At 37.6% G+C, this 27,743-nt stretch overlaps 1 protein-coding gene across 13 annotated transcripts in view; it reads right to left on the bottom strand.

Moving 5' to 3' along the window:
- Nucleotides 1-27,743, bottom strand: part of Esrrg (estrogen related receptor gamma) — a 589,495-nt gene that overhangs the window by 131,621 nt on the left and 430,131 nt on the right. For all 13 annotated transcript variants that reach the window (XM_048356654.1, XM_048356650.1, XM_048356657.1 and 10 more), the window contains one exon: nt 17,815-17,931. In XM_048356654.1, the coding sequence (XP_048212611.1) occupies nt 17,815-17,931 (117 nt within the window). The remainder of the gene's footprint in view (nt 1-17,814; nt 17,932-27,743) is intronic.

Here is a 27,743-nt window from a genome sequence, read left to right as displayed (position 1 = left end):
TATCCCTGGGCTGGCTTTAAGTCAGAACTCTGGGTAAGTAAAAAACTTCACAGGTTCTGAGTTCTCCAGAGCTTTGAACTCAAATTGTTTTAAAATTACCACCACCACCAACGCAGCTTTTAGGAACCACACAATTGTACAATGTTTGAAGTAGAGGCAAAAGGACTCCCTTCATCTATGAGCCCTATGCTTTTTTTTTTAATCCTGCTACAGCTGAATGAGTACATTTGTATGTGCAAATTGAACTCTAGACACCATAAATTACACCTTGGAGAAAGTTAGCCATGTCTGTCTAAAAAGTGAGCCCAGGGATTGAAGGTCATGTGCTTGAAGTCCATGACACTTCCTTGTTGCTTTCCCCCTCATAATTCATGGAGGGTCTCTGTGATTCTGGCAGCTTCTGTTGACCCTGCCAGTCACCTTTTGATCTCTTGGAGCATCAGAGGGACTTGGGCCCGAGTCACAGGGAACATTCTGGGGACCTCTGGCCCCAGAGAGGCAAGGAAAGAAAGCAAGGGGAGATAAGCCAGGCCTGCTGTGAATATGGCAGTCCCAGGAAGTCCCAGGAGATGACTCTTGAGACCAAACAGAACTGACTCATGTGGGACAAAGATGGGCATCACCTTAAGTGTGTGGGCAACAATGAAACAGTGATAATTGTAAGAACTGCTCAGATTTACTAAGGACTTGCATTTCTAGACCTTCTGCCTGGCTTTTTGAAATCTGTTCTCTTTTTATTCCTTTCACCAAATTCCATGGAACAGGCCCCCATCATAAATACTATTTTAAAGCTCAAAAAAAACCCTTGGCTACCAACATTAAGAAAACTAACTGGAGGGACTGAGAATGTGGCTTAGTGGTAGAGTGCTTGCCTAGCATGCATGAAGCCCTGGGTTCAATTCCTCAGCACCACACACACAGAAAAAGCTCAAGTGGTAGAGTGCTAGCCTTGAGCATAAGAAGCCAGGGACAGTGCTCTGGCACTGAGTCCCAAGTCCCAGGACTGGCAAAAAAAGAAAGAAAGAAACCTAACTGGAAATCAGCAACTTCACAACTCTGAATTACAAGAAATCTCTACCTTCTCAATAACCTTCTCCATAGAATGACATGCTTATAACCTCCTCATTCCATGTATGTTTTTGTCTTATTCCAATTATATGAATCCTGTAGCTTCATGAGACCTCATACTCTGTGCTAAATGTTTGCAGATACAAGAAGCAATCAGTGTTCACCACTGCCTTCCTCCCTTCCCCTCAGCATTGAGTGATTTTAATAAAACACACTCATGGGTGAGGGGGGGAGATTGAGGAACAAATAGACAGAAATAAAGAATTGGTACCTTAGCACTTCTGTATGAGAGTTTTCATCCAGGAGTTAGCCTGCTGCGATAGGAAGAAGACAGTGAGGCAATGTGAGTGTGTAACATCTATTTCCCACTCCCTCAGCGGTTTCCCAATATGCAAGTGCCTCTGATCTCCCAGGACTGTAGAGGGTTACAAGGACTGCAGTGCTGTTTCCTTTTGGGCCTTTAGTTAAAACCAATGCATTCAACTGAGGCTGCTAGTTTATCTATGTGGGGCATGGCCGCCCCAGATGCCTTGCAGCTTTAAGAGGCGGTTCTAGCTAGCCTGCCTTCCTTCCCAGCCCTGTTAGCCCCGCCTGCCTTCCCGGTGGGAACCTGGCGGACAGCCCAGGCAGCCAATCACAGCGCCTAGCTAGGTACATTACATCCCTCCTCTTCCTGGCGCCATTCAGCCTTTATAAATGCGGTTCCTTCTTAATAAAATTGGATAACTGCATGACATTTCCCCGGAATCTTCTGAGTGTCCCATCTTAAACGTAAGGGGGGCTGGGGGCGGACAGTTTCGTGACTCTTGCCTCATCTTGTCTTGTTCCACGGGGTACGCTTCCAGCTTCTCCCGCTGGCCAAGAGAAGCTCTGGGGGCCGAGGACCCCAACATACCTATAACTTCTAGGTAAGTAAGCAAGGTGAGGAAGAGAGGACTTTCTGGCTCTACAACTTTGAGAGAGGCCTGTTTCTATACCGTATTAAAACAGAAGTAGAAGTACTTGTAAAAGCTGAAAGATTTGTTCTTTCCTATTAATAGAATAAAGATTTATAAAAATAATCAGGAGGATTGGGGGCCTAGTGGAAATGGTGCTTGTCTCCTATACATGAGGCTCTGGGTTCAATTCCCCAGCACCACATATACAGAAAACGGCCAGAAGTGGCGCTGTGGCTCAAGTGGCAGAGTGCTAGCCTTGAGCAAAAAGAAGCCAGGGACAGTGCTCAGGCCCTGAGTCCAAGCCCCAGGACTGGCCAAAAAATAAAATAAAATAAAAAATTATAATAATCAGGAGTCTCTGGCTCTTAAACAGTTTTTCTTTGGTACACAATTTAAATTAAATTTCTGTTCTTTTTTTTTTTTTTCCTGTGCTATTGCTTCCAGATACTAGTTAATGATTTATTTATTTGTTCACTTATTTTTCTTTGTTTCTTCTTTCTCTCTCTTCTTCCCTCCCTCCTTCCTTTCCCTCCACCTTTTTCTTCCCTTCCTTCCTTCCTTCCTTCCTTCCTTCCTTCCTTCCTTCCTTCCGTCCTTCCTTCCTCCCTCCCTCCCTCCCTCCTTCCCTCCCTCCCTGTCTCTCTTTCTTTCTTTCTCTTTCTTTCTTTTCTTTCTTTCTTTCTTTCTTTCTTTCTTTCTTTCTTTCTTTCTTTCTTTCTTTCTTTCTTTCTCTCTCTCTTTCTTTCTTTCTTTCTTTCTGTCTGTCTGTCTGTCTGTATTGGGACTTCAACTCAGAAGCTCACATTCTTGCTTAGGATTTTTTGTTCAAGGTTGGTCACTACCACTTCTACCATACCTTTCTCTACTTATAGCTTTTGGAGATAAGATTCCCCATGATTTTTTGGCTCAAACTAGTTTTGAACCTTTATCCCCAGATCTCAGCTTCTTGAGTAGCTGGGATTATAAGCATGAGCCATAAGTGCCCAGCAAGTAATAACTTCTATGGAGACCAACAGACACATAGAAAATCACAGAGAAACATGTGGGTTTCTAAACCATGACTCTACACCTGTTGGCTACACAGACAAATGTGACACTACCAATAGAAAATGAAATCTTGAGACAGTAGCAGCAGGTCAGTCACTCAGAAATAGATACTGGGAACCAGCAGAGTCTTCTCTGCTTAACAATGGGACATGGTCATCTACACAAATGAATGTCATTCATACATAGGAGTGCCCATTCATTATTCAAATCACTTCTAAGAAGTGGTAGAAATATTCTGTACAAAAACTTGAGGAAATAATGTACTGGTTCTGCAGGAAGCAATATTTGGGGAAATCAGAAAAAAAATTACTATATTGCTTAACCATCTTGTTTTAAAACCTCTATAACAAGGAAGGGTTTGGGAATTTATAACTGCTCTGGCACCAATCCTATTTTTGGAAATAAAGATCTCCTTGGTTCACAAAAGGGAAGTATCACCAAAATGGAGGCTTCCATGTGGCTCAAATAGTATTTCACCTTTGACACCAGTAAGATTAATTAAGAGGAGAACCAAAAGACTTCATTAGAAGTATCAGTACCTCACATGGGCTTCAGATACCTTGAAGGTCAGCTCATCCATGCCTTTACTATTTCCTAGATGTCTGATCTCCAGCAAGTTATTTACATTAATGATTTGAATTAGGTCCTTCTCATCTTCACTAACATGTAAGACATTTATGAGAAAGTTATCAAGTTTTCTTCTCCCTTTAAAAGAATTGATGCCAATTGGCCTTATGCTATCAGACTAGTAAATATAAATTCAATAAAAACAGAACTACTTAAAATATAATCATGTCATGGTCTAACACATAAAAAATGTGAGCTCAATTTCTAGATGATTGTCTTCTACAATGCACTGTTTATAAGAAAAATGATTTCAGTACCCAAGGTATAGAAATGTAATTTGAAAATATACCAAAATTGACATCTCAAAAAAGTAAAGGCTATATTGCATTGAACCTCTATTATTATATTAAATGTGATGAATAATTAAATTAGAAATGGACATCGTTCTCAGGGTGTTCATGCTTTGCTCCATGGAACATATTAAGTTCCATAGCAATGGGTGATATTTCTAACTGCTATTGCTCAACAGGCACAGCACCAAGAACATTATATACCATCCCATGAAGCTTCAAAAAATATCCTTTTCTATATTTATCATTTCAATTTCCATTTCATACATGAGCCATATTAAAAGATAAAGAGACTTTGAATGGAATGTTGAATGGAAACCCCTTTGTACAACTACTTGAAGATAATTTTACAAATAAATTATTGTTATGTGTTTAAAAGCAAAGGTGTTTGCAGAAGATGGCAAACTAGCAAGTAAGCTTTTTGTTGACAAGCATTTCCTCCCTACACTGCCCAATATGGTGGTCACCAGCCACCATATTGTGAATTTCAACTTCACAGAAATTAAATGAAAGTTGAATACTTCCATTGTATCAGACACATTTCAAGGGCTCAATCCATTTGATCCCTGACTCCATATTATTTATGTCTATGCTGTACTTCTTGCTCTGGAAAACAGAAAGGGAAATGTTAAGTCCTATGAAGCAATACAAGTTTATAAGTATGATCAAATTCAGAAATGGGTAAGACCTATACAAATCTAAGTCACTGGGGATTACAAAGCATCATATTCATCTCTTCTTTTCCTCCTTTCTCTCTGCTCTCCATGATTTTTAGACAGGTATTATGCCACTCAAGCTTGCCTTGAACTTCTGGGTCCAATAGATCTTCCCTTCTCAGCCTCCTGAGTAACTGGTACTAGCAGAGACCTCACTGTGCCTAGTTTCATCATACTCACTTTAATTTTGAGCATTTAGTGAATTGAGTGGTATGGAGCCATTCCTTAAAATAAGTGAATGTTGAATAAAGGATGAACATACAAATAGTTCCTTTCTGGGTGGATAGGTAGACAGAAATTGAGGTTATTCCTCACCTTAATTTTAATATGGCAGAAAGTATTCATTTCAGAGATGACAAATAGAAATATTTAAAATAACTCAAAACCATGAGGAAGAAACCTAATTTTCTTTCCAAATATTTAAAAGATAAAGGAATTGGTAATAAGACTGGCTGGTGTTAGAGAAACTGCCAATTCAGTGGATTCAAATATACTAATGATTAGAATAAGGTTGATTTTGAAATGATACTTTTTGTGTCCTGAAACTTGAATTCAGGGCCTGTGTGCTGTCCCTGAGCTCTTTTGCTCAAGGCTAGTGCTCTACTACTTGAGCCACAGATCCCTTAAGGCTTTTGGGAGGTTAATTGGAGATAAGAGTGGTAGGAACATTCCTGCCTGAGCTGGCTTTGAACTGTGATCCTCAAATTTCAGCCTCCTGAATAGCTAGCTAGGACCACAGGCATGAGCCACCAGTATTCTGCTTGCTGAAGAGACTTAATAGGTCTTAAAAAATGCTTAGGACAGCACAGAGGTGTGGATGGGATGTGAGGAGAAGGCACGAGGTAATTATGCAGCTCATCCACTTGAGAATTACTACTAGAAACTCTATAGAGTTGTAGAGAAACCTGATTTTTAGAGGCAAATTTTTTTAAGTTAAAAGGGAAAAAATCAACAGTAGTAGTAGAGGGGAAGAAGTTTGTGTACTCCGAAAGTTACCTGTTAGAGGGAAACTTTGTTGTTATGAATTGAATAATCCAGGGGGAAGATGTAAAATATGAGTTCAGATGACCTTGAATAAAAATACTTATTCCAGAAAAGAGCTCAGAGGTAGGCCAAGCAAATGGACTTGATTTCCTATGGGGGCAATATTTTCTTTATCAGAACTAAGATGAAAAACAGAAACCATATATAAGTGGAAACATACATTATGCTAATCTTGGTAAGGTAAACTACCTCCTTTTTCTAAACTGCATTTCTTAATCTCCTTACCTCCCTATGATATCTAAAAACTTCCATGAAATAATTCAGGCATGATACAGTTATGATTAAGCTGTTTCTGTGCAAAAAAGACTTAGTAGATGCAAATGTAATTCTTGGTAAAACAAGGGAAGAGGCTATGATTCCATATACAAACAATCCTAGACAATGCCAGCTAAAGCAAGAACAACTGCTGAGAAATTCTCTCTTTGCATTGTGGAAGGAATTCCACTTCACTCCATCTATAAGTAAAGGTTCTCATGCTGGTGGCTTTGAAAAAAGTTCTGTCAAAGGTCTCCAGAATGATTCCTCCTTCCCACAAAACATTCCCATATTATTCACTTTTAATGTCATGATTCATATTCATGTCAACTTTGGAAAGCACGTCAGCTCAAGTAAGGTACAAACAAGCTACTAGTGTGGAGGATCAGCTGAAGCCCACTTCACTGATGGACAGACATCCTTGTGCCTGGGCTGTGCAGTCTTCTTGGGTAACATTGAGTGGGAGTGGTAGATCCCTGCTATTTGCTTGGATAGCCACAAAGCCACACTGGCTCTCAGAAAGCACAATCTGCCACACACTTAAGTCTGGTTTGCCAGGAAGCCCAAGGATGGACTCCCCACTAGTACCATCAGGCTCAGGGAATTTGGCTAGCACCAGGCACCTCAGACTTCTGCCAGCTAATTGGCTTTGGGGAAGCCGCTGACCTACTCTCCACTGAGTGGCTTTTGTGAACCTGGAACCCAGCCTACCTCTCATCATTGATCAACCTTGGCCAAGCCAGCTGGCTTGTTCCTTTGCAGACAGTTTGCCTTAGGGAAGCTGGTTGGTGGCTCCTTAACCTACTAAGCAAGAGAGACAGGGGCTGGGGGTTGAGGGAGGGACAAAGACAGAGACAGAGACAGACAGACACACAGAGAAAGTCAAAGATACAGACAGAGACACAAAGAAAGAAACATAGATGTAGAGACGTAGAGATAGAGAGACAGACAGACACAGCAAAACAGAGAGAGACAGAGACAAAGAGGGAGAGGAGAAAGAGGAGGAGAAGGAGAAATGGGGGCAGTAGAAAGTAGAGAGATGTAAGCATACTATACAACGATCTCTCAAGCAATGACCAGTGCTGATTTTTGACAGAAGGAGATTTCTGCATAGCTAATAGAAAATATAGATAGAATAGTACTCTACACAGCCAGGTGACAAGTGAGACAAAAATCCAAATGAAATAAAATCACAAAGCACCTTCATGAAATTGACCTTATCAAATGCATAAAGAATCACTTCATTACATTTAAGCACAATGTCACAAACATCAATGCCATGTTAATATGTGTACATTGTCATGGCAAAGAATAAATATCGTTTGTCTAAAGACTGAGGGGTAAAATGCCACATCAGAGTCCTTCCTGGCTCTGGCCTCCTGGGAACTCCCTCACCACTTACTATAGGGTCACTGGACTTTCAATGTCTGAGCAAAGGTTGAAGCACAATCCCCTCCCTTGGGGTTTAAAATCATTGGTGGATCTTTGCAATTCAAAATGAGTTTAAAAAAAGTGTTACACATTAAGTAAGTATTAGCTTCCTATTACAAGGAGATGAAGGAAATGACAAATAGGAAATATCAAGTAAATTGTCAACTTTTAATAATATTCCAATTAAAAAGAAAGGAACTAAAAGGTATATTTTAAAACATGCAGTCTATCTCTCTGTCCTCTATAACAAGAATGTGGGTCAAAATTTGTTTAGGTAAAAGAATTTGTGGTGTTACATTCTGACAGGTCATCCAAATGTGGTTCACCTCATTTCAAAGATAGTTGATTGTATACATAAAATTGTTTATATATGATTATTATATGCCTTTAATCACAGTTTTGTGATTGTTCTAAAATTGCAGACTCCACCGAAAATATGTGATAATCTTTCAAGCCACACAGGAATTAGAGAATTCTAGTTGAATTTTCTTCATTTTTACAAAGGATAAGATTCTAGTACTCCTGTAAGTAGAGAGGCAGACAGAGCTCAGATCAATGAATCAAGTTCATTCCACTCTATAAAATCAAAATCAAGAAGGAATGTTTTGCTGAAGTTCATGGACTAAGAACTAAGTCAGACAGACAATTAAAATCATACCATAAGACAAACATTTCCTCTATGCGCCAATATGGATTTAAATAGAATGCCAGACAGTGTTTGCTGAAAGCATAAATCACTGAATTTTAGAAAATGAACACCTCGAGTACTGTTGATATTTATTCACATAGTTTGTAACTGTTTTTACCAAGTTGTCTCTGAGAGCAGCTCAAAGGTCAAGTGCTTGCCTAGCATATGAGAAGTCCTGGATTCAGTCTCTCACACCACAAAGATGGTACAAAATAAAGAATGTACTCAATGTTGTATGTTGAGATCTCAAGAATCTTAGAGTGAGAATTAACCAACAAAGATATTATAGTCTAATCTGAGACGCAGTTCAACAATCTCTAGACACCAAATAAAGAAGCTCTAGTGTTCCAAGGAAATAAGAGGGATAGTTATATAATCTTTCAAGAGCTCGGTATTTCATAATCTTTATAGTCTCTGAAGTATTGTAAGTTAAGTGTATTATATTCTTATAGTTTATAAAGAAAAGCTATATTCAACACAGCACACAACTGGTAGACTCTATACCTGCTAGAGAATCTAGGCAATCTCAGACACTGAAAAAATTTTGAGAAATATCTTAATATCTCTACTCTTTGTTTCCTCTATGAAATGGAGGGATACCTTCCACTGGGAATAATCATGAAAAGTAACAAACAAAAATATAATAATCCAACTAAAACATACTGCATGCAGACTGATCCATGTTAAATTTTAATAAAAAGTTATTCATCTTACCTTCTATTCCTGACCATTCTGGGATAAACCATTAGTATTTCATATGAATTCACCTCAACAAAATATGAATAAAGTTGTCCCCTGGTAAGGCAGTATCTGTACATAAAATAAGATCTTGTGGTACTTTAATACATTCCCAAGTGGCTACATGTCAAGACAAGGATCTCAAATGAGCCACACTCCACCCCTCCCTCTTTGCTATTGCTTGGATTATAACTTGGGAGTTTTGTTTAATTCTCTGCATTAATGAGGGAGCTTCGTGGGATAAAATTACAACAGAGAGTGCATGAAATACCAGCGAGGTCAATGCAGTTCTATTAACTGTCATCCAACACAGAAATATTTTCCTTGAATACCATTAAAGCTTTCTCCTTTTCTTTGTTCTGCTTTTTGAACCCAACTTTTCCTACCAATAATTTCTCTTTTTTTTTTTTACTTAGCATCATAATGATGTTAGACTTGAAGAAAAAAAAATTACCTTGGTAAATGTCTTCTTGAGAGGTTTGGTGTAAAAGAGATTTTTGTGAGGATGAATTACAAAGCAGGCTCATTAAGTAAGCAAAAACAAATCCACTCGTTACTAAATGATCTAAGTAAGTTTGCATTTTTTTAAACAGAGAATTTACCTGGAAAAAAGCTTTAGTCTTTCAATATTCATTTTGTTAAAAATGGGAAATATCAAACAGAAAAGATAATTAGACAAGGAAGTTGCTCATTGCTGCTCCTGCTGATTGAGCAAACCCAAAAGATCCCCCCAGAGTTCTTGCTGCAATGTATAAATCAAGACTCAAGCTGTCATGGCAGCAAGAACAGTTCTGGAATAATTTTTTCTTGATGTCCTGGGGGCTAGGACAACTGATTGGATGGATACACTGGCAGCTAAATAGATAACTGTATTATGTGTGTTATTTCTCTCTCTCTCTTTCATATATATGTATATATTTAGTATATATAAACAAATGTGCACACATATACTGCCACCTCTAAAAGGTAGAAAAAGGGTCCATATCCCCTATGGATTGTAATGAAATAGCTCAGAATAAATAGATATTCTCTCTAACACAGAAGAGGAGTCATCTTTCCTCCATACCACCAGTTTCTTTCATCCAAAGATTTCCTTTAAGTTGGCTCAGCCTTATTAACTAAGAAGGGGGGGGGCTTATACTAACATAGAGACAGGCAATTTTTGATGGATCTGAGATTAGACAGGCCATAGAATTTAAGCTGAGCATATAGATGCCATTGACCCTTTTCAGACACAATTGTCTTCACCCCTTGCCATCCTGGTCTCTGAGCTTCTGATACACACTGCTTATTCCAATTCACCCTCAAATCTCAAGTCTCCTACCCTATCCTATAAAAACATTTCTTGGGGTGAGGCACAATGGCTCATTCTACTATCACCTGAAAGTTGGAAGGATTATGGTTTAAAGCTGGCTGGGCAAAAATTCAGTGAGACTTGGTCAACAATGTCATCAGTGTGGTGACATACACCCATCATTTCAATGTGCAGAAGGTTTAGGTAGTAAGATTGTAGTTTGATCCATCCCCCTAGCAAGAATGTAAGACTCTGTCCAAAAATAACCAAAACAGAAAGGGTTGAGGGGGTGGCTCAAGTGGTAGAGTGCCTGTTTAGTAAATATAAAGGCTGTGTTCAAACCTTGAAGCCACTCTGCCACAAAAAAGAAGAAAGAAAAACAAACAAATAAAAGAACCATCCCTGGACATGTGCTCAAAACCTGTCTTCGGCAGCTACATAAAACTCTTAAGAAGTGTGGATTCCTCAGACTACAATCCTAAGGCAAAATTTTCCTTGCCGATGAGCAAAACTTTCAAATACACCTTCGACTCAAGCTTTTTTTTGTTAAATCTATAAGTTTTACTGCTTTCTCAGATCACCAAGATATATCAAGATCATCATCTAAACACAAATGAGGAGTTTAGGTCACTGCTGAGATATGGGCAAATGACCCAAGTGTGGAGCAGTTAAAGGCTCCTCGATGGCCAAACAATACAGACTTAGGCTGGACAGGAACTATGGCACCTGACTTCCCATTTCCTTTCTATCAGCAAAGGGACACTGGGTAAGTTACTAACACACTTGTGCATTTATTATGAGCTTAATTAGAGTCTGACACCTGGAGCCCCACTTTGCTATGCTGAGTGGGACTATAGCACGAAAATTAAACATTAATACCCTGTACTCTTTCTATGGTGAACAGAGACTTATTCCAAATGCAGATTTTCAATCTCTGTTTTCACTTTATCAAGAACATGAGGACTCAGAATTGAAATGTGTTCATACACAGTGTCTATCTGCAATGGTCGTTCTTTTCTATTTGTAGACTTTGAAGAGAGAGAGAAATGTGTGTGAAAGAATAACATGGATCACCTCTGTAACAGTCCCGTATTTTAAAGGGGTTAAATCAAATATGAAAACCAAATATGGCTGCTCATAAACTTCTTTATAATTATGTTACTCACTTTATTCATTTCAGTGATTTGTTTTCTGTAGGAGGTAGTACTTAGAAGGTATTTCATATTAGACTGCCGCACTCTTCTCCTCTCTTGATGCTGTCAATATTTTTATTTCTAAAATATTATGAAACTTCAAATAAAATCTGGCCAGTAGAAATCACAACAATCTAAGATAAGATTTTAGGTGTTAATAGAAATAAAACTAAACTGACTGAATTTCAATATATTGACAAGAAGTGGTAGGAAAGATAGGGCAAAAGATGCTCAAATATAAGCAAACTATATTATCAATGCTTTAGCTCCTAAGTATTTAAATACCTACTAGTTTTTCTACTGTTCCTTCAATGCTCATTTTGGATAACTTTGATTTTAAAAAAATTACATCCTTCCTGCTTTTGTAGAAAAATTAAAATCCTCCCAATTTTTTCAGCTTAGACAAAATTTATAAAATGGCAGAATTCAGTACCCATGCCAACTAAGTCCCAGTACATGTTGCAATTCCAAATTCAATATCATCATCAATCTGTGATGCAGATACCACATCCAACCTGTGATTTCTTTTCCATATCTGCTCTTCCTATTATTCCTGTTTTCCTCTTCTTCCTTCTCCATCTCCTTCTCTTCCATTTTTTTCCTTTCCAGATGATAGAGATAAATTTTCCTTTCTAATGAGAAACCACTATTTGAAGGCATACTTTGCCTGCAATATTATTGATAAAAACATATGCTTGGGTTGGGAATATGGCCTAGTAGCAAGAGTACTTGCCTCATATACATAAAGCCCTAGGTTCAATTCCTCAGCACCACATATATAGAAAAGGCCAGAAGTGGTGCTGTGGCTCAAGTTGGCAGAGTGCTAGCCTTGAGCAAAAAGAAGCCAGGCTCAGGCCCTGAGTTCAAGCCCCAGGACTGGCCAAAAAATAAATAAATAAAATAAAAACAAATGCTTAGGTTGGCCCTTTTCCTATTTTACACTCTTGTTTCCCCTGGTTTGACCTTAGGACAGATAATGGAGAGTAAATTTCCCATGATGTTTGTGAACAGATTTACACTGAAATTTTTACTTTTTACTTAAAATCTGGCACTTAAAATGTACTTCTATGAAAAACAATGGAAAGCCACTCTAAAGTTAATGTTATTGTTAATAAATTCTCCATGTACTTGGATTGTCCAAGTATAATATATGATATGACATATGATATATATACATCATATATATGTATATATATATGTGTGTATATATATATATATATATATAATCTCCAGATTCTACATCATAGGTCTCTCTGCTAATCGTGTCCTTGACTTGTGTCCACAAAGACAGCCTTGATCTTCAGTAAAAATCAACAAAGAAAAAAACAACAATAATAAGCAACAGGTTAAAGCAAGCAAGTCGAGGAGTTACAACACTTGTCACAGGTCCAAGAGGTAAATCTATGATGAAGACTTGGATCTAGATCCAACTTACCCCAAAGCTGGACTCTTAATGTCTCTGGGAATAGTAACAATAAGTGATCTAGTCTATGCTTTAGACCACACAGAATGGTATTAATGTGTGTGTATGTGTGTGTGTGTGTGTGTGTGTGTGTGTGTGGTGTGTATGTGTGATTCTGGGGCTGGATATGGAACCCAGGGCTAGGCACATGCAAGTAAGGCACTGTTTGATATCAAGCTATACTCCTAGGCCCCTGCTATATTTTATGTAAAGTGTGTAATCGTTTCTTTGCATATCCTATCCATTATTGATATCATTCTACGAATAATAAAACTCAAGAGTAAAAGGTTAAGCATCAGGGTATCTTTAGGCAAATAAGAAAAGCACACTTTCTTGACAGCAAATAAACTGACCCTAAGTTGCCTAATTCATTCACACTTTGATACACGGTGCCCCTGGTGCATACGAGTAACTCTTGCTCACCTCCAAGAGTGAGAGAAAAACACTTGAGTTGTCAAAGTGAAACCTATTGTATCAATAATATCAAAATGCCCTTCAAGCCTTTGGACAGTGAATTCTATACCTACATCATTATTGCTTCCATAAACCATCTCTGTTACTGACACAGAGAAAACTGAACCCCTAGGTACTGTAATAGCCTTTAAAAAACCGAGGGGAAAGATCAAAATAAAAATATATCTTGACTAGATTTATAGGTACACCTTGATTAGTTCTCGTTTTCTCCCTTCAAATAAGCAATACCTGAAAAAAATGAAAAGGGAATGTTGCAACCAGATATCATGTAATAGATGGGTATTGTCTGACACGCAGTACAGTATAATGCTGGAAATATAATACTGGCCCATCATTCGTAACGTTTACCAACCAAGCAGAGCAAGGAGAAAGATAAAGGGTATGTTTCAGCATGTTGAATGTTAGCACCGCTTGGATTTGTCATGATTTCTTTAACTCTACTTCTCCAAGTTTTTGTAATGGTATGGAATTTTGTGCTTCTCTAATAGAACCATTGGTTGGGCTTCTTCTTCTTCTTCTTCTTCTTCTTCTTCTTCTTCTTCTTCTTCTTCTTCTTCTTCTTCTCTCTCTCTCTCTCTCTCTCTTTCTCTCTCTCCTTCCCTCCCTCCCTCCTTTTCTTTTTTCTTTCTCTTTGTTTCTTGTCTGCTGTATATATATATATATATATATACATGTATACATATATGTATACATGTATATATAATATATACTATATATAATATATTATACACGTCTTAAAAACCTTAATGTTAAAATAAAAAATAGTCCATTTGAATACTACTTTGTTACTGGCCAATGAGACCTAAGTTACAACCATGTATTTACACTCCATATGATTGACAGGACCCAGTTACCCATAAGCCATCTGTTCCCTTTCACACCCTCTCCTATCCTCTGCTCTCTTCTCATAGGGATATACTTCATTTGGTTGAAATGCCCATCAACATAACTAAAGAGATATTATTCTTAAAACTGGAAAGGTCTTATCTTTCTCTAAACCTCCTTTATAACGAAAATCTTCATTTTACTCAGGCGGTACTTTCCCTTAGATGCATTTGGCAAGTTGAATAAAAATACCTGCTAAAGAAAAGAATTCCCATCAAAGCTTTTGAAAACTGATTTCATTTCAGATGCTCCAGGTAATGTTGTTTTGGGTGGGTTATTTTTGTTGTTGTTGTTTTTGTGGTTTAAATAGATTTTGTCTGTCAATTTCCAGACCTGCTGTGCCATCAGCCTGTATGGACTGCTGTGGTCAACATGGGGGTTGTAAGCAGCAGATTTTATTATGGACTGGTAATTGAATTGAACAGGTTTACATTTGAATAGATTTACTACATCATGATCTCTGACATGCTGCACGGGACTGAAATCCCTCTACATCCATAAAGATACACTTAAGACGGTATCATGCTCTCCAGGTTTAGAAAGATTGTGTTGAGCCAAGGAGATGGCCACATATAATGGTGCATTTATATGCAGGAGGTAGTGTGATATTTCACAGCATTTTTAAGTACAAAAAAAAAGAGAATATTCCATGTTTACTCAAGACCAAATGGGGAGGGTAAGGGGGAAAAGGCTGAGAACTGACATTTTTCCATCTAAGTGGCCATAAGGAAATAAAAGAAAATAAATTATTATCTGGCTATATCAGCAACTGCAGTGAGTCTTTTGAAAACACATCCTGTAAAGGCTTAATAACAGCAAGTGAAGAGGTTTGAATTGTAAATAATCGTGGTCCCATTTATGTGAACCAACAATGCTTAATTAAACAGAGGGCACTCCTCTTCATTCACTCTTACCAACTTATCAGTCTTCAAATTTACTCCATGTTAGAAACTACCATGGGAACCATTATTTAGAAAAAAGATAACTTTTCTTGCTTTTCCTTAAACTTGAGAGAATAATCAGTTGACTAAATGATATTAGTAAATATCAAACTGGATCATAAAAAGGAAAAAAAACTGCCTTCCTAGAAATGGAGGTAAGTCTCTATAGTTTTTTGAAAATAAAATCCCCATCTAGAACATGTTCAACAAAGGTACACATTGATAGACTTCTTAGAACATTCAAATAAATCATTATTGTTAGAAAAATGATGATTTCTCAAATTATAGAACTTGGGAACTACTCTTACTTAAGCTTTTTTCAATTGCATTAAGCATAGCTTAAATCTTCACAGCTGAAGTGGTAAAGTGAATATAACGAGGACTGAAACTTAACAAACCACTTATTACATCCTGAATTAGGGCTTTTTATTATTTATTTATTTATTTATTTATTTATTTATTTATTTATTTATTATAGTTCTGTTGTGGATTCTGGTTTGTATGTTCTTGGCTACAGGGCTAAGACAAGCTTTACTATTTCCAGGAAGTAAGCTCTCACCATCACCTTAACTAGAAGGAAACCTTGATAGGTTCTGTGCCCTTATGTATTGTTCTTTGCCAAAACACAGTACTATTGGCAATTTCATATGAATGTCTAAGTGGCAAAAACACTTGTGTTTCAATTTGGGGTCATTTTGGCCTAGAATCCTGTCTGGCACATGAGATGATATCAATAAATATTTAGCAAATACTTTTGTAAAGCCAAGCCTATTAACTGTGAACAGTACAAACAAGGCTACTGTACATTATTTTCTTGTTTCTTGTTTTCTTTTTTTAAAATTTAACTTTATTGTCAAGGTGACGTACAGAAGGGTTACAGTTACATTCATAAGGTAATGAGTACATTTCTTGTTAAACTTGTTGCCCCCTCCTTCATTTTCCTTATGTTTTTTATTTTAGTTCACTAGTATAACTTGATACCAACTTATTGTTTCTTCCTTCTTTACACTCCTTCCAGAATAAACCACCCCAGTACTATGTCCCTACTATCTTAACTCTGTCTGCCTTTCTCATTGCCATGTCTCCTTCCTTCAGATAGATAGATAAGATAGATAAATAGACAGACAGACAGACAGACAGACAGACAGACAGACAGATAGATAGATAGATAGATAGATAGATAGATAGATAGATAGATAGATAGATAGATAGATAGGCAAAATCATATTACTATAATATTGGGAGTTTTTTGCTTGACACTATACCTAATGCTTTAAGGCTTTACTTTTAAAGTTACAGAACTGGAACAGGGTTCAACAGTGCTTATCTCACAAACATGAGGCTTGGGTTAAGCCTCTGTTACCACAATAAATTTTTTTAAACTTTAAGACTAACTATAAGGTTCTCTGTTCATGACTGTCAAGAACAGAAGTGACAAGAACTGGAGAGGTCTTGTTTGTTCCTACTAGGTGAAAAGGGGTGTACAAGATAGGAATTCTGTGTGCATAAGTATAAGTTGGTCCATTCATCCTACATGGTGCACGATTTAAAAAAAAACGGAAGTCTTCAAACAATCATAAGCAAGGAAAAGAATAAGATCCAGTAATATTGCATGCAACCAAAGCTTTCATTCAACCTGCAAATTAATGTTCTGGTCAACTTGGATTTAGAAATTTTAAAAAAGAGAGGGTTTCCAGTGATAACAAAATATACCACCCCATAAGGTAAATCTTAAGAAGAAAGCACATTTCTATGACTAGATGCTATCTATGTCTTTAAATACTAATCGACATAATTTCTTTCAAACTTGAATGACCACATTTCACTTTGTTTCTTCATAAGACTATATTAATTTTAAACTCTGGTAAATTTTCTGAAGCTAGAGAAAGTGAAAATGCAGTATGTACAATAGACATCTATAAGATATATTGCATACAAAGACACATTGAAATATTTAAAGCCTAAGTGGTAGGCTTTTTAAGGTAAGAAAAAAAATGCTATCCCCAAGGTAAATTATCAGTTTTGCTAAATACATTGAAATGTACAAGCATTTTAGGACCTTTGCCATGTGTGGAATATTTGATTGACCACAAGAACTGAAGAGTTCAATTCTTGACTGACCTGTTATCAACTATAAGTGTTATTAACCATGTAATGAACATAACATAATTACATAACATGAGACAGTTGTTTAATTCACTGTTACTAGTTCATGTTGATCTTTTTATCTCCAAATGGGAGCAAATGGGAAGCAATTTTAGTATCATACTTTAAGCTCCTTATATTAGAAATTAATCCACAAAAGATTATTTGAAAGCCAAGATTAATTAAGAAAAAAAAGATTTCTCTGTGAATATAGTAATAAGAAGAAAATCAATAACATCAGCAGCTACTTGGTTTGTCCTCCTCTTCTTCCTTCTGTGAATTGCAATGATCAAAAAGACCAGAACTATCAAGCATACCTCACGGTTTCAGCTGCACATCAGATGCGTCCTCCTACCTCGTCCCTTCTGGATGATGTCAAGCCAGCAGCCAGGAGGTCCCAGAAAACTCAGGCACAAAGAAATGGTATTCTGCCATCTGATTCAATGTACTTACTGCTACCCCCTCCTTTTTCTATTTTTTAATATAAAATCAGTGAAATTCCCCCATCCATCCAAATCCCTAAACCCCAAATGTAAAAGACAGGGATCCCTCCCCTACCCCCCAAACAAACACCTTACCTTCTTTCAGCATGCCCACTTTTAGGCACTTCATGAAGCGGCAAGCCTGGCACGATTTACGTCTGCGTTTTGTGATTTCACATTCATTCGTGGCAGGGCAGCTATATTCTATATTACCTAAAACAGAGTTTAAAGAAAAGAAGCAGTGAAGACTTACAGCTCCCAGGAAATATTAATTAGTATTCCAAGCAAAATTGTCAGTCCTGCCATTCCTGCCCTACCTCTACTTCCCCAAAAAGTCATTTGAGGTCCATTAAGAACTGTGAGACATGTCACAAAGCTGATATCTGTATTTCTACCAGCAGAACATGAGTGACTAAGAGAAGGTCTGTGGTGATGTTCTTTTTAAGATTAAGTTTACAGTTAGACACTATGTTGAGATTTCTTTTGGATCTTATGGTCTCAGGATGACTGTTATTTTGTGAGGACTGATAAAAGAAACAGTCACTAGATCATGCCCACTCATACAAAGTGTACTATCTAGATTCTGAGGGCCCAAAGTAGATAATGTTCATTAATGATAGGTACATACATAGGCAGACAGACAGATAAGTACAGAGATATATGCACTGAAGTAGTAGTGGCTCACATCTGTAATCCTAGATTCTCAGGAAGTTGAGATCTGAGGATGAAAGTGGGTAGGAAAGTCCATGAGACGCATCAACAATTAACCAGCAAAAAAGATGGAAGGAGAGGTATGGTTCAAGTGGAAGAACCTTACACACACACACACACACACACACACACACACACACACACAAAAAGTCTAGCAAGAGTGTGAGGCCCTGACCAAGTCGTCATACCCACACAAAAATTAAATACAAGCACAGAAAACTGAACTTTGTAGAGTCAGTCCTGGGTATCTCAGGTTTCCAGGCTTCTTGTGCTACATAAATCACAATGAGGAACAAAGTTAGCTCCTAGACAGAAGAGCAGAAAGTACATAACTGGACGTCTTTCCTGAGCATCTCCACATAATTCTCAACTTGGTGATAAAGATGATAGCAGTGGTGATAACCATGGTTATCTTCATTCCCATCCTCACCCAGTTCATTGCATCATTTTTATAATTAACTCCAAATATTCAAGTTCCATGAAAATATTCTAAATAAATGTAGGTTGCTATCAAGTTGTTGTTGTTTTTTCTTTTGTAACAGTCTTGGGGTTTGAAATCATGACTTGGGCACTGCCTCTGAGCATTTTGTTCAAGGCTGATGTTCTACCGTTTGAGCACTAGCTGCACTTCCTGCTTTTTGATGGTTAGTTGGAGATAAGAGTCTCATGGACTTTCCTGCCTGGGCTGGCTTTGAATCCTGATCCTCAGATTTAGGTCTCTTGAATAGCTAAGATTACAGTCAAGAGCCACTGGTGCAAGACCTTCCATTATATTTTAATATTTGGCTTTATATTATTTATGCTAGTACCTCCATATTTGAAATGATAAGCCTATAAGCAGAAGAAGATCCAAACTTCAAATGCTTCTCAGTTGGAGACAATACAAGTATTTGGGATATGCTGAGGACTGACTCTAGTTTTGTAAAGCAGCTGCCTTTAAAATAAAGCCTCCCTCTCCTATCAGCTCTGTCACACACTGCTTGAAGGTCCTTTCGCTACTTCCTAACCCTTTCCCCTTGTGATTAAGTGCATTAGTATCTTAATGAAAATGCATTCTCTTTATTGCCCTCTTGGGAGAAAGGAGGTCATCACACCAAACGCATAAATTGTCATCAGAGACGGTCCAAGCATAATTGCAATTTTACTGCTCCTGTTTGTAATACCCAGGGTCCGTTCAAGTCCCCTGAAACATGCGCAGATTCTAGTAATTAGCATAGAGGCTGCCTGGGACCACAGCATTGATGAAATATTTCAGAGTTAATCACACATTGTAAACACTGATTTATATTGACTACCTTTCTCCAGACTGATGTCTCCTCATTAAATATCACATTAGTGGATTGCAGGGTTGTACAAAGACTCGACTACTCAGCAACTGCTAATTCAACAGGAAGTAATACCTAGCCACCACTTAGAGCTACTGAAAATTGGTTAAGTATGCATGACTTTAAGGGGAAAAAAATCTGTGCATAATAACTGGAGATAAGCCTATGGAAACTTTGACTAAATTTTCATTCTAATTCATGGAATTTATAATAATAGCAAACTACTTTTAAAAAATATCTCCACAAGACCCAATCTGACCTTGAATGCTACATATCCTTAGTTTCCCTCTAGCCCATGATCTTCCTGTTAGTGTGTGGGGAGGGAGGGGGGGTGTGCTGCTCCTTGGGTTTGAATTCAGGACATGGACTCTGGCTGTCCCTGAGCTTTTCTGCTCAAGGCTAGTGCTGTACTATTTAAGCCACAGCCCCACTTCCAGTTTGGGGTGGTTAACTAGACATAAGATTCTCACAGACTTTCCTGGCTGGGCTGTCTTTGAACCAGATCCTCAGATCTCAGCCTTCTGCATAACTAGAATTACAGGCAGCACTTGGCCCAGCTCCTTTTATGAGGTTAAATAACTCCAGTGATACTAATAGCATCAGTAGAAGCATCCTGATTTTTCAGAAATGTTACTGATGTCACATGTGTAGAAAACTTAGAATAAGGTAAAGGAAATAAATAAGAGGATTTTGAATGTGTTGAATAAGCCACTCTGCACAGACACACATGTAAGACATTTTTCAAAGAATATCTGAAGCAAAAAATAAAAGGCTGGAGGTGTGATTCAAGTAGGAGAGCACCTGCCCAGCCACCACCAAGCCCTGAGTTCAAATCTTAGGGCCACCAAAAGGAAAGAGAAAGAAAAAGAATATTGCTAATAATTTTCTAAGAATTTATTAGTGTTCTAATACACTAATAACACTGTGTTATTTTCTCTGTGTTTTAAAAAAAGGAACTCAGCAAAAAAGAAGGGCTTCATTTGCATAATTAATCAAAAAGAGAAAAATAATATTGGTCAAAGAGCATTCTTTCTCTTTTGTACCTGAGACATAGTATGAGGTCATATTTTTCTCATTAATAGTATTTTTCTCAGTGGTTTCTTATTTAAAAAATATTGTAAATGTTATGTACAGAGGGGTTACAGTTACATAAGGAAGGAAATGAGCACATTTCTTGTTGAATAGTGTAACCCCTCCCTTGTTTTCTCCCATATTCCCTCCTCTCCATCCTCTCATCCCCTACAAGTTGTAAAGTTCACTTCCAACATGGCATCTTGGAGTATCACTGTTACATTGGTTCACGCTTGTCCTTTGTTTTAACATTTCTGTGATTCCTCTCCCCCTCCCCAAATCACATAAACTTATATACAAGACTAAGGGTACTGAAATAAAAAACAATGGCAACAGGGGATAAAGCCTAGGGGGAATAAAAAGACAAAAGTAGAAAGAAATATGGTCCCTCACATTTAAACCAGATATAGAAACTTCTCTTTATGATTCTCCATCACAAGCTATTATACTCATTTTTCTTTTCCAACTAGTTTTCATCTTCCTCTTTGGAAGTTATATCCTTGTCCTTCACAATAAAACATCTCAAACAGGAACATCAACCAATCAAGCCTGGGTGAGCTCACACCTGGAGAGCAAATGTCTCCTCACTGGGTACAGGATGGCCTGTCCCACTCTGATCCAGGTAGGATGCCACCAACTCTCTACCTATGACAATTCCTCTCATAGCACTACCCTAAATTAGAAATAAAATATCAAGATAGCACTGAAAGTAGAGCTTGTACAGTGCTCCTGTAGCATATTACCTGATCCAGGTTCGATCCTCACTTTCCCACAAACACACACACACACACACACACACACACACACACACACACACACACATCAATAGATCCTATGCCTTCTGAATTAAATAAAAAATATTAAGACTAGCAAACAAGGTCCTTTCCCAATCTACCTGTCATCTACTTTTCCAGTGATATTACCAGTTTCTTTTTTTCTGTTTTTTACCTCAGATGAACTTTCTGATACAGCCAAATGTTTTATTCTTTTTTTTTTTTTAATGCTGTCTGTCCTTCAAGACTCCTCTCTGACTATGATCTATCTCTGGCTCTTTTTTCTTCCTAAAGTTATTTCCAAGACTCAATGTTCAACTGCAATTTCCTTCAAATTATTCATAAAACTCTCAGAGCATGCTATCAGAAAATGATTTCTTGGGACTCAGTTTTTTTGAGGCAGGTCACATTTTGTTAGTTACTTTTACACGCATCTATTCATAAGAGGGTAAGATTTCAGAAGATAAGAGCCACTTTCTGTACAGTGTAAAGAATCTCCCACCAAAAATTTGTGCAAACGCAAAACAATACACTTAAAAGAATATAATATTTCTAGTCAATATTATTAAAAACATCAATTATTGTGCTATAAGTCACAGCATCAAGTGAGCTCAATGTCCCTTTAGTAAACAAGAAGAGAACATTAGGAGTCAGGATAACAGAACATGTGCTTATAATTCTTGAGAGGCCAGAGGCAGGAGGACTCTGAGGACAGACAGACAGACAGACAGACAGACCAGACCAAGAGGAACAAAGAGAGAGAGAGAGAGAGACTGAGAGAGATAAGATAGAGATAGGAGACAGAGATAGGAGAGATGGAGGAGGAGGAAAAAGAAGAGGAAGAGGAAAGGGAAGAGGAAGAAGGATGGCAGGGAAGAAAGGAAGGGAGAAAGAAAGGAAGGAAAGAAAAGAAGGAAGGGAAGGATGAAGGAAAGAATGAGGGAGAGAGCAAGGAAGGAAGGAAAGAAAGAAGGAAACATGAAGGAAAGGAAGAAAAGAGGAAGTGAAGGAAAGAAGAAAAGAGAGAAAGAAGGAAGGAAGGGAGGGAGATACTCCCTAAGAAAATTATTCCACAAATAAGTTTTGAAAGGCAGAAGGAAGTCTATCTTTAATTTTTTAAATTATAATGCTACTTTGAAAAGTAGCTTTAACTAAAACAGAAATATATAATGAGGGAGGCAAGGTGGCCAAGAAGAAATTTAAAAAATAAAATAAAAACCCTTGGAGCCTACAGTATGAAAAAGAAAACAAATCCCTCAGAGGCTTGAAAGGAAATAGAATAGAAAAACAAACAGGAGAGGAAGAGAAGGAAATAGGAAATGTGGACCTTGGATAAATGGACTAAAAGTCTCACACAGTGTCATCCTGTTACAATACTCATTAGCCTTTGACAAAATAGGCACTCAAAATTGAGACACATTGTAGAAGATGTTTAAGAGTGCTTCAATAAGAGCTGAATCTGAATGGCTTTCATTCAAGTGATTGTGTAAAGATTTTATAATTCTTTCAAAACATGTGAAACTACTCAAATTCCCACATGAAGTATCAGATGGTTGACAGAGAAATATTCTAGTCCCTTACTAACATTGCACTAAGTAATTTGCCAGTAACAAAGAGAAAAGGGAAAGGAGGGAAAATTTTAGTAGTGTCTTAAAATTAATTGTTTTGTTGTTTATGTGGTATTGTTTGATTGCTTGCTTTTCTTCTGAGATAGTTTCATGATAAAGCCCAGGTTGGCTTTAGGAACTCCACAGCTTGCCTCTCAAGTGCTGTGATTAAAGGTGTGAAACAACATACCCAGATTTTGAAATGAATTTTTGATGGAAACACTCTGGCTTATTCTTTGCTAAATGCTCAGGACTAATCAAGGGGCGTGGAATTCTGAACCATGCCTGGGTTAGGATAAAAAGGAAGTCAATCATAAAAAAGATAAGTTATATCAACAGATAGGACAGTTTAGTGTGGTTGCAGTGATTTCACAATCTCAGATAGATTATGCTCAGAAATGTCAGTGAACAGTTCATGTAAGGCAAATGCTTAAACTATGCTCTGAGAAATGAGTAAATGAGTAAGGTGTGATAAATAAGTCTTTCCAAAGGTATAAGAAATGCAGTGACATCTTCATGAAGATGTGGAAGGATGGAAGGTACAGCTTACCTAAATGTTCCCACAAATTATCCATCATCAATTTCTGTGTCTAGAATTTGTTTGCAATAACTGGGCTTTTTTTTTTTACAAACATTTTGTTACAACAATATTGTCCTGACACAGAGATGATAACCTTCATTTTATTAAGTAACTCTGTTTTCTATTTTGAAAGTCAAATCAACATCATTCTAAATAACTTATTTGCTAGAGGAAAACCTCTAATTTCCATGCCCTCCCATGGAGTTTCTTAGTTCGTTGTTGCTGGCTCTGACCATCCAACCAACCAAGTCTTTGTTCTTTGTTAGTGTCTACAGAGATTCTGCCTTTGAAAAGACTTCCTGTTGCTATTTCTATTCTGTTTAAAAAAAAATTTTTAAAGAGCACATCTTATCCTAAAATGTATTACCATGAGTACCTAGATAACTAACGATATTTCACCTATTTTGGTGATGCTTCAAAGACATATTCCCTCTAGACCTTAGCAGCTCTACAGGGAACTTGTTTTCTTCCAAGTTCCTAAAAGAGGGCACTAAACAAAAATATTTCCAATAACAACTATGTGCCCAGGGATGGCTAATGTTGGACAGTCATTCCAGAGGCTACAAGAGTTCTTCACAGCCTGGGATTTGCCATGTACACACAGGATTTTTTAGAAGCTCTCTTGCTGTTTTTCTGGGTCACGTTTGTAATGTGGCATTGTGGACTGATGACCCAACTGGAATTTTCCTCATTTGTCAATAGGTAGGAAATTGTGCTCTGCGACAGAAGAAGAATGGAGTCAACGTGAAACTCTGAGTTTTTAAACCGGGCTGACAAGAATGATGGGACAATTTATAATATCTCCTGGCGTCTTTTCAGAAAGTTCTGGACTCTTATTACTTATTTCAGAGTCTTTTGTACAATTAGTTTGCAGGCAATATCATTTTCTCACTTACAGCTTAATAGAATCTTGCAGAGCTAGCTGGCGGATAGAATCACAGGGTATATGTAAAACTCCAGCCTGGAGTGCCAGTGGATAATTTGTATATTCCTTTCAGTCACTTAATGGACTTTTACAGTTTGGCAGCAAAAAGGCTGAATGATGTAAATTAGTATGGCATTGCAAAATAAAAGTATATGTCAAGTCTTTTCTCTCACTTTACATCCTTACTACACAGTAATGAGACGCATTTGGATTTATGGAGTCCCTCAGAGTTGCCTTAGTTCTTCTCTAGACAAACATCAGGATTACAAAACCAATTTCCTCCAATTGTTATAATTTTATTAACAGAACCAAATGATTTGCGATGACCCACAAGGCACTAAAAGTGGAATTTATCCAATTGTTCTTCAACATTAAGCAACTTAAAAATACTGGGATCTGCCTTGGCACACGATTACAGAGCATGGAAAGCATGCATGCAGTAATCGGTAGCATTTTGTTTGTAAATGCCCTAAAATGTCAAAAAAAATAAAGAAAAAGAAAACCTGCTCTTTATTGCATAGCTCTGAAAGCCATTCCATTTTTCAAAGAGATACAACTTTTCCTTTTTCCTTTATTGTTTTGGGTGCTCTTTTGCTTCTAGACACTCTCAGCCTGTTCCACATAAAACAGAAGATAGTATTATTTGCAGGTGGAATTACATAATATGGGCTTATAATTATAAATCTGTCATTTATAAAATGTCAGTTACATCAATGCACATGTAAATGAAGGCTGTTGTGTTGTTCACTGAAGATTCTAACTCACTTCAAAATTTAAACTAAGTTCCATAGGAAGGCTATGTCGGTGCCTCACAGTTGCTAGGAAAGAGCTCTGCCGTTTGAGCAGACACATCTTGCTCTTTTGCCCTTTTTGAGACGAGTCTTATACTAATTTTGCTGAGGCTGGCCTCAAACAGAAATCCTCCTATGTCCAACTACTGAATAGCAAGGATTACATATGTATGTCATCATGCCCATCCATCTTTATCACACTCCCTGGCATATGGTGTCTAAAAATATAAGGAATGAGTGAGAGGAGGAAAGGAGAAAGGACAGGAAAAGAAAGGGGAAACAGAAAATGTCAGACCAAGGTTCAAATTCCCAGCTATTTTACGAGCTGTGTGGGACTGAACTAGTGAGTCCTATTATTTGTTTTGTTAAAATACAAAAAAGGACAGTCCTATTTGCTTTAATGTGAGAGTTATAGGATATAGAGATATTAAAATTCCCATTGGAGAAACCAAGAGTCACACAGTCAAAGATTTGGTAGATTATTCTGTCACTTGACCCAAGGGTATAAACCTGGAACTGGGGGTATTGTTTATTTAAAAAAAAAAACATTCTTCAAATTTCTGCAAGAGAATAAAAATGAATTTGCCACTCACTCCAGATGATATAATTTTATCTTGCCAACAACACCAGAGTCCATGGCTCTGTTTTTCCAGATGCCGGGAGAAGGTAAGCACTTGGAAGACTTAATCATCTGGTAAAGTTCCAAATTAGGTGAGTTTCTGACACACCAACCACATTTCTCATGACCATCTCCTATCATTATGCTGGAGCCCATCCACTGCCTATCACTGAGTGTGATCTCATGATAACTGAGAGAAAAGCATTTGCAAAGCTCACCCATCCAAACAGCCTGGTCTTTTGCCACAGTCTCAAGTCCATTTCTACCTCTATCCCCGAGCTTCCTCTGACACTCACACTGAAGCTGGAAGCTTCCTGGGAATTAGCATGTTCTTTCCTGCTGGTACAATCTCCTTGGGTGTGTTCCCCCCGCCCCCATCCAAGGATTTCCATTTAGGAGTTTGTTTATGTGTCACTATTTCATCTCATCTCAAGCTCCTGTTTCAGTTCTTTATGCTCCATTCTCAACCATACATCTGTTTAGGGATAGGCTCCATTCAGAATCTCCTGAGTTTAAGAATGAACAATCAAGTGAATGACCCACAGTGCAATGAAGCATTTATCATAAGTCAGTGTGCATCCGTGTACTATAACATTTGAACCCAGGGCCCGACACATGGTAGACAAGCACCCTCTCACTTGAGCTCTACCACTAGCACTTTCCATTTCATTTTCCTTTTGAGACAGAGACTCACTAACTTTGACTAGGCTGAACTTGAGCTCCCTGTCCTCCTATTTCTGCCTCCTCCATAACTAGAACTATAAGCATGTATCATCAAATCCAGCTCAATATTTATTCGTTTATTTACTTACTTACTTTTGAGATAGAATCTTACTCTGTTGCCCAGGCTGAAGTTGAACTCCTGGGTTTAAGTAATCTTCTGGCCTTAGTTTTCCAAGGAGCTAGGATTACAAGTATCCACTCATGTCTTCATCTCTGTCTACTTGATTTTAGTGATTCTATTCTTTGTTGTATCACTTTAGAGTTTACTCCCATTTATTTGCCAAATGTAGACATAAAATAGAAGGCAGTAACTTGATAGAATTATAGAACAGAGGTGCCAAGGAACCTAATAATGATTCACCAATAACATATCATTTGGCATAAAGCAACAGAGATTTATAGAAATTATATATCAAAGAGATCCTAAACTCCAGTAGCAGCCTCCTCACTTAGTGTGGTCAACAGAGAGGGGAATGTGTACTGACATAACCTGAACATTAACCTCTCTGACAATATATGCTGACATCCATTACAATGTTTGATAGTTATACCCTGACTAACTTAGTTATCAATAGCAAAGAAAGAGTAATAAACACTGTAAATATAAGATACTCTTTAATGTGCTGCTCACATATGGACTTCTTTTCTGTGAATGGCATAGGCAGAGAGAATAGATAACACACCTAGCACAATCTCGCAGCTAACAAGTGCCAAAGACAAGATTTGAACCAGGACAACCTAAATCCAAAGCTTGTGCTCTGAACTAGGATGCTAGGCTGTCTAATGCTAATCTTTTAAAAGTAAGTCCTGAATGTCACTAAGAATAGAAAGGCAACATGCCAATTCCATCTTCTGAAGGGTTCTTTGTGTATCTATTGTTATCGCGACTGTTGCTGGTAG

Source organism: Perognathus longimembris, chromosome 11 (genome assembly GCF_023159225.1).
Source record: "Perognathus longimembris pacificus isolate PPM17 chromosome 11, ASM2315922v1, whole genome shotgun sequence".
Lineage (NCBI taxonomy): Eukaryota > Metazoa > Chordata > Mammalia > Rodentia > Heteromyidae > Perognathus > Perognathus longimembris.
The sequence above is the reverse complement of the archived record's forward strand: the minus strand, read 5'-3'. Positions and strand labels throughout refer to the sequence as shown.